Source organism: Mandrillus leucophaeus, unplaced genomic scaffold (assembly GCF_000951045.1).
Source record: "Mandrillus leucophaeus isolate KB7577 unplaced genomic scaffold, Mleu.le_1.0 Scaffold218, whole genome shotgun sequence".
NCBI classification, from domain to species: domain Eukaryota; kingdom Metazoa; phylum Chordata; class Mammalia; order Primates; family Cercopithecidae; genus Mandrillus; species Mandrillus leucophaeus.
In genome coordinates this window covers 1,800,461-1,808,376 of record NW_012102232.1, presented here as the reverse complement: position 1 = coordinate 1,808,376, position 7,916 = coordinate 1,800,461, and the positions used below count along the sequence as shown (strand labels likewise).

Below are 7,916 nucleotides of genomic sequence, written 5' to 3'. Positions count from 1 at the left end.
CTGGAACTAATTTCTGTTCATTTTCAGGTCTCTATAAATGACACTTCCTGAGTGCAGCAGTCTTGTTTGACCCTTTCTGAATGTAGTTCAGTGTTTCAAAGTGTTCCCATTGTACCCTGTATTTCCTCTAACATAGCATGTTTCTATCAAGGCTGTCAGACTCCTGTGTTCTCTGGGGACTTAGGTGCTGTGTGTTGTGTTCATTCCTGTGTTTGCTGTGTGTGGAAGAGAGCAGGTGCATAAGAGATGATCATTCAGTAAATAAAAGAGCATGTGAACTCAAGGAGAGGAGCAGTGCCCAGGAGGAGGAGGCATGGTCGGCAGCGGGAGGCAGGTTGTATTGTGGTTGAGAGTACAACCCTCGTCAGATGAACCCTTGTCAAGTAAAGCCTTTTGGGTAAAGGCTTGAGACCCACTTCTCTTTACCTGGCTTGGTCTCATTTTCCCCATCTCTAAAATGAAACAATAATAGTAGTTAACTAAGCTCTGAGGAATAAATGAGATGATGTGTAGAGATAGAATCTTTTGTAGGTTTCTAGTACTTACAGCACCCATTACTCAGTATTTAGTCAGTATTCTAGTTATTTTTTGTCATCTGAATTTCATGAGGGCAAAAGTCAATCTTTTTTTTTTTTTTTAAGATAGGGTCTCACTTTGTCGCCCAGGCTGGAGTACAGTGGCACAATCATGGCTCCCTGCAGCCTCAACTTTCAACCAATCCTTCCATGTCAGCCTCCTGAGTAGCTGGGATAAGTGTGTGCCACCATGCCTGGCTAATAAAAGTCAATTCTTATTCATCATCTTATTACTTATTTTTTGGAGACAGAGTCTTACTCTGTCACCCACACTGGAGTGCAGTGGCATAATCACAGCTCACTGCAGCCTCCACCTCCTCAGGTTCAAGGTGATCCTCCTACTTCAGCCTCCTGAGTAGCTGGGACTATAGGTGCATGCCACCATGCCCTGCTAATTTTTATATTTTTTATAGAAACAAGGTTTCGCCATGTTGCCCAAGCTGGTCTTGAACTCTTGGGCTCAAGTGAGCCACTTGCCTTGGGCCTCCCAGAGTGCTGGGATTATAGACATGAGCCACTGTGCCTGGCCTTATTCATCATTTTATCCTTAGTGTTTGGTACTTAACATGTTCAGGAGCTATTTGTTGAAATGAATTGGTATATATTAGAGATGGGTCATTTGCAACTCTGAGTAACCAGATACACAACTTAAGTATTGACTGAGGCCCACTGGAGCCCTGTGATTTTGGGCCACTCCTCAGAAACATAGTTCTGAGAAGAGATCAGGTTGGCAACTTTTTTGATGCTGTACCAGCTGTGTGATACGGGTTCCAGTAGGTGTGTCTCCTTTGGGCCATAAGCTTGCTAAAGAATGGGTGGCAGTTCTCAAATTCTCATCTCTTGTCTGGCCTAGACATTGCCAGAATGGGAGTGCTTGTGGCTCAGCATGGGCGAGGTTCTTAGATGATGTGAGGGTAGTCGCAGCTGTGGATTCTGGGAATTGTTGATACTGACAGTGGGATCCAGACCAGATGTAGCCAGTTTCTTTTGATCTGTAGGGGAAAACTTGCAGAAACTGGAATACTTATTTTTCATGTCTTCATCTTTTTTTAAAAATTAAAATAAACAAATAAAAAGTAGCCTTAACATTGGAGTAAATGTTGAAATAAGGAATTAACAGTGGCCGGGCAGGGTGGCTCATACCTGTAACCCCAGCACTTTGGGAGGCTAAGGCAGAAGGATCACTTGAGGCTGTCATGCTTCTGTTCTGTTTTTTTTTTTTGAAATGGAATCTCGCTCTGTCACCCAGGCTGAAGTGCAGTGGCATGCTCTCGGCTCACTACAACCTCCGTCTCCCAGGTTCAAGCAATTCTTCTGCCTCAGCCTCCTGAGTAGCTGGGATTACAGGTGTATGCCACCACACCCGTCTAATTTTTGTAATTTTAGTAGAGATGGGGTTTCACCATATTGGCCAGGCTGGTCTCGAACTCCTGACCTCAAGTGATCCACCTGCCTTGGTCTCCCAAAGTGCTGGGATTACAGGCGTGAGCCACTGTGCCCAGCCCATGCTTCTGTTCTAATTGAATTTAAGCCCCACTGAGATATTCTAGTTTAGAAAACCTGGACGTGCTGTGATCCTGGTGCCAGCAGTTTTTGCCTTTCCTTTGTGCCACAATGGCAAGCTTTGTTCAGATTCAAATGGAGTAGCAAGAGGTGCTATACAAAGCACGTAGACCATTTTTAACTAATGCATTTGTTGAAAATTTGCATAATTTTCAGAGTTAGTTTTTTAAGAAAAGTCTGTCAGCCTAACCAGTAGAACCAGTTCTGCTTGAGTATTAAAGAACTATACCTTTTCTGCCTTTTTGCTGCATGTTGAACATGATAGTTTATGGAATCAGTGAGGAATGTTACCTCATGTTTCACAGCTGCAGAAGTAAGGTTGTCAACATCTGCTAACTAGGCAGTTGGTAGGTAGTGTCAGAGGTCAAGGCACAGAGGCTTAAGGGCAACTCTGGGCCCTTCTCTAAAACTGGTTTATGGTTTAAGAAGCTCCCACCACCCCAAAGAACAGGGATAGTACACAGGCAGCTCTCACTGGATGCTGGTTGAATTGGCTGTTAGATCCTGTGATGTGCTGGACCTTTCCACTACTCTCTCTGAACAGGCTTCACGAGTTATAGTCTTTCCATTAAGCGTTAGAGGAATCTTCCCTTTTCCAGTATATTGCAATATGAGTAGAGCATTTGGTGATGCCATCCATATTAGTGGCTAAGCCTAGCTATTGTTTTTTTTTTTTTTTTTTTTTTTTTTTTTTTTTTTTTTGAGACAGGATCTTGCTCTGTCACCCAGGCTGGAGCGCAGTGGTGCAATCATGGCTCACTGTAGCCTTGACCTCCCAGGCTGAGGTGATTCTCCCACCCCAGCTTTCTGAGTAGCTGGGACTACAGGCGCATGCCACCATGCCTGGCTAATTTAAAAAAATAATAATAAAAATTTGTGGAAATGGGGTTTGGCCGTGTTGCCCAGGCTGGTCTCGAATTCTTAAGCTCAAGTAATCAGGTCGATCCACCTCAGCCTCCGACAGTGCTAGGATTACAGGCATAAGCTACTGCACCTGGCCAAGATTATATACTCTTGAAAGGAAGCAAGAATTGCTCAGGCATACATACCAGTGTTATTCATGGTTAGAGCCTTTCCTGGAGTCCCACTGAACTCTCGAGTCGGTTGGGGTGAAAATTAGAGACTCATGCCTCAGAGGACCCAGTGGAGTGAGTCCTAAGAGGTAAGTCTTTCAGTAGGCGTTGAGGAGCCTCAAGGTTCTTCTCCATGCAACTGGCCAGTGTCACTTAGGTTGGGTGTAGGTGTCTTTTGTTCTTTTCCCTTTAGCTTCCTTTGGCCTCTCTATAACTCTCATTCGAGGCTTTCCCTGGTCACTTTGTGTTGCTCGCTTTGACCTGGTTTCAGGTGGCTCTAGCAGGTACTTCACTGATCATTCTGCCTTGTTCTTCCTTTTTCCTTTCATTCCTTTCCACATGACAGTGTGGCATCGAATAAGAACGCAGACTGGGCCAGGATACCTGGGTTTGACTTTCACGTGTGCCACATACTAGCAGGGTGTCTTCATCTATAAAATGGAGACAATCATGGGTATAATAACTCTATCGCAGAGGTTTGCTGTGAGGATCAAATGAGTTAATAAATAAATATAAAGCTTTTTAGACAGTAGCTGGCACTTACAGCCCGAGAAATGTTTGTTGTTATTCACTTCTCAACCTCAGTAAGGGCTGGCCCAGTACCCACTTTGGAAAAAGGAACAGTAGACTTTGACATTCACAGATTGGACATCCGTGATTTTTACAGTACGCAAGTGACTCTTGGTCACAGTGTAGTAATTTGTAATGCTACTAAGGAAGAGATTATATTTACTCATTCAGTTATAAAGGTTGGACAGCCTTTAATCACTCGTCCAACAAATTTGCCAACGAAGACAACAGTTTATACACATTCAGAATACAGCATGGTTAGGAGTAGGATGCACATAGGGGAATTCAAGGGGAACCCACTCCAAGATCCACATGTAGGACTCAGCACATCCAGATGCAGGTGCTCCTGTACCTTGTTGGTATCCACCTCTCCTCTCCTTCATTCAACTATGTTCATTCTCCTGGGATCAACAAGCAAAGAATGGTACATCTGTTTTCTCCTAAGAATATTGAAATATATTAGCTCCATATTTGTCAGTTCTTTCTTTGTTTTTCTTGTGGAGTTCAAAAAGCGATTGTGAAATATAGGGATGAAGAGACTATAGACATTGCCAGTGAATACTCTCTATTCCGTCCTTCCTACCCACCCGAACAGGTAACTTCTGAAAACCAAATTCAAAGAAAAACTCCAATTAAATATATTTTTGAGGAGAGGATTTCTTCATGATTCTTATTTGTATACCCTGATTTTTTGGAGTCCTCTAGGTTATTTCTTTTCTTGGGACTGGTATGGATTTTTGTTTGCGAGGGGAAGCAGTTGATAGTGGTGATGATGGTATTTGTTTTTTTCCTGAGTTGATTTATCTGTAAGAATTGCATAGTGTATATTTATAATTTTTTGAAGTATTAATCAGAGAAGGATTAGATACTCGTGATGGTTTTTTTTTTTTTTTTTTTTTTTGAGACGGAGTCTCGCTCTGTCACCAAGGCTGGAGTGCAGTTTCGTGATCTCGGCTCACTGCAGGCTCCACCTCCCGGGTTCACGCCATTCTCCTGCTTCAGCCTCCAGAGTAACTCGGACTACAGGCACCCGCCACCACACCTGGCTAATTTTTTGTATTTTTAGTAGAAACGGGGTTTCACCATGTTAGCCAGGATGGTCTCGATCTCCTGACTTCGTGATCTGCTCGCCTCGCCCTCCCAAAGTGCTGGGATTACAGGCGTGAGCCACCGCGCCTGGCCTGATACTCTTGATGACTGAGTACAGTGTGGCACTTTAAATTCCAGTGCTCCAGTGCTTATATAGGTTTCTATTCTCAATTTGTTACCACCTTTTTGCAGCTCGATCTACTGTCAACAAAATTAATAGCTGAGAAAGCTTTTTTGTGTGTGCATGCCCAAGCAAGTCCTTCCTCGGATGTGGTCTCTTTTTTTTTTCGAGACGGAGTTTCACTCTGTCTCCCAGGTTGGAGTGCAATGGTATGATCTTGGCTCACTGCAACCTCCACCTCCTGGGTTCAAGTGATTCTCCTGCCTCAGCCTCCTGAGTAGCTGGGATTACAGGCATGCACCACCATGCCCGGTTAATTTTTATATTTTCAGTAGAGATGGGGTTTCAGCATGTTGGTCAGGCTGGTCTCGAACTCCTCACCTTGTGATCCACCTGCCTCAGCCTCCCAAAGTGCTGGGATTGCAGCCACCACGCCCGGCCCGGATGTGGTTTTTTAAGAACCATTGTTCTACCCTTTTGGTCTTGTAGAGGGTTCAAAGTGCCTTCTATTGCGAAAGATAAGATGCATAATGACCAGACATAAATCATGGTGTGCTGCTAGAAGATAAATCCTATTAATAGAAAAATACTATTTCCTTTTCCATGGCTTTGGATATTCCCAATGTAGTTAAAATCTTACAGGTTGAGGGCCAACTTCAGTGTTGCTAATTTCAGGAATTCCTGATCCACAGAAAAAAGAATTGCGAGACCTCCTGAGTGGAGTCAATTTAGTTTAATATGGGAAACAGGTTTGGGAGAAAAGTAGAAGTTACTGGTCTCATGTAACAAATTTTTTTTTTTTTAATGATAGAGTCTCCTTCTGTTGCCCAGGCTGGAATGTAGTGGCGCAATCTCAGCTCACTGCAACCTCCACCTCCCGGGTTCAAGCTATTTTCGTGCCTCAGCCTCCCGAGTAGCTGGGATTACAGGCATACGCCGCCACACCTGGCCAATTTTTGTATTTTCAGTAGAGATGTGGTTTTACCCTGTTGGCCAGGCTGTTCTCAAACTCCTGGCCTCAAGTGATCACCTCAGTCTCCCAAAGTGTGTGTGAGCCACCACACCCTGCCGACAGATTCTTGAATAATTCCCCTGCTCTTTGTTTACTCATGAAAGGAAATCAAGCAGAAGCACAGATCCTGCTACCCCAGACAACTATAACAAATTACATTACCCAGTACCTGTGTCAGGAAGTTGAAGTGATGTATGTATCTCTTAAAGCTCTCATGCTAGGTAGTATTGTTTCCATTTTATTATACTGGAGGAAAGTGAAACTGACGCTCAGTTAGTTTAAATGACTTGACCAAAGTCATGTCTGTGGATGCCAGAGCCATGTTTGGGCTGTGGCCCCAGGTCGGTATTCTGTTTTTAGCGCATGCACAGAGAAAATATTGGAGAAACATACAGAAAGACAAAAACTTAAATTATTAGTACTATGCTACATAAAAAATACAACTTTCTACTTTAAAAAATTTTGTTTTAAGATATACATGGATACCTACCTAATATGTAGATGCAAATTCATTTTCTCCCTCAGATTTTCTACTTAGCTGGAAAAAATGAGTATTAAGTGTTCATTCTAGAAAAGTAGGGTAACTTTTAGGAAATGAAATGTCTGTGTTATGTCCTTTTAGCACTTTGGTGTCAAATGCAATGGAAATAAATTGTTTTGGAACCTTTAGAGATGTTGCTTCTTAGAATTTGTCCCTCTGGCTAGATAAAATTAATCTGAGAACAACAATTTCAGTTTTTGATTTAAAGCTGATAGGAGCATTTCTAAGCATTTTGACCTATGAGAGCTTCATTGTACCCCCACACACCGCCCCCCAGTTCTTTTCTACCTCTCCTAAGGTGCCCCAGGATCATCACACATTTGAGATGATGTGCACTCTGAATGTGAACTTGGTAAGAATCCAAAGAATTGGCTTTTCAAGAACCAGTGAAGTAAAAACCACCAGACTGCCTCTCAGCAAGTCCTCAGGAGTGGCAGTTGACTTTAACGTCCATATACTTTTGTCCTGTATGTCCCCAACCCCCAGACTGTGGACTGGTACTAGTCTGTGGCAGCACTGCAGGAGGTAAATGTAGGAGTAGGGGGCAGCAGCTTTACCTCCTGAGCTCCACCTCCTGTGAGATCAGTGGCAGCATTAGTTTCTCATAGGAGCGTGAACTCTATTGTGAACTGCACATGCAAGGGATCTAGGTTGCACACTCCTTATGAGAATATAAGTAATGTCTAATGATCTGAGGTAGAACAGTTTCATCCCAAAATCATCCCCTGCCCCCCTGCCAGCAACCCCAGGTCCGTGGAAAGATTGTCTTCTGTGAAACCAATCCCTAGCTCCAAAAAGGTTAGGGACTGCTGCTGTGTGTGACAGATCCTTGAACGTGAAGTACAGTTCTCCTAACGGAATTTTTCTTACTTGTTCTGATCAATTTTGTAGTAAGAGTTTCCTTTACAAGCAATGGATGCTACACTGATCTTCTCTTTTGCAATGGGAAACTGGAGACCATGTTTGTTAGAATGGTACATAGCAGTGAAGAGTGTAGGCCGTGAGTTTAATGGGGCTTGCAGATCCTTGGTTAGTAACTTTTTTTGAGATAGGGTCTTGCTCTGTTTCCCAGGCTGGAATGCAGTGGTGCAGTCATGGCTCACTGCAGCCTTGACCTCCTGGCCTCAAGTGATCTTTTAACCTCAGCCTCCCAGGTACCTGGGACTTCAGGCTTTTGTACTACCATGCCTGGATGATATTTTAATTTTTTTGTTTGTTTTGTAGAGACGAGTCTCACTGTATTTCCTAAGCCCGTCTCAAACTCCTAGGCTCAAGCAGTCCTCCCACCTCGGCCTCCCGAAGTGTTGGGATTATAGGTGTGAGTTGCTGCGCCCAGTCATAACTTGTTTGTTTGTGTTTTTTTTTTTTTTTT

The 7,916-nt window shown here is 43.4% G+C and overlaps 1 protein-coding gene across 1 annotated transcript in view; it reads left to right on the top strand.

Moving 5' to 3' along the window:
- The first annotated feature begins 313 nt into the window (after positions 1 to 313).
- The window catches only part of MTMR12 (myotubularin related protein 12), a 60,854-nt gene continuing 53,251 nt past the window's right edge, over positions 314 to 7,916 (top strand). The window contains exon 1 of the mRNA XM_011980814.1: positions 314 to 397. Coding sequence (XP_011836204.1) covers positions 314 to 397 — 84 coding nt within the window. The remainder of the gene's footprint in view (positions 398 to 7,916) is intronic.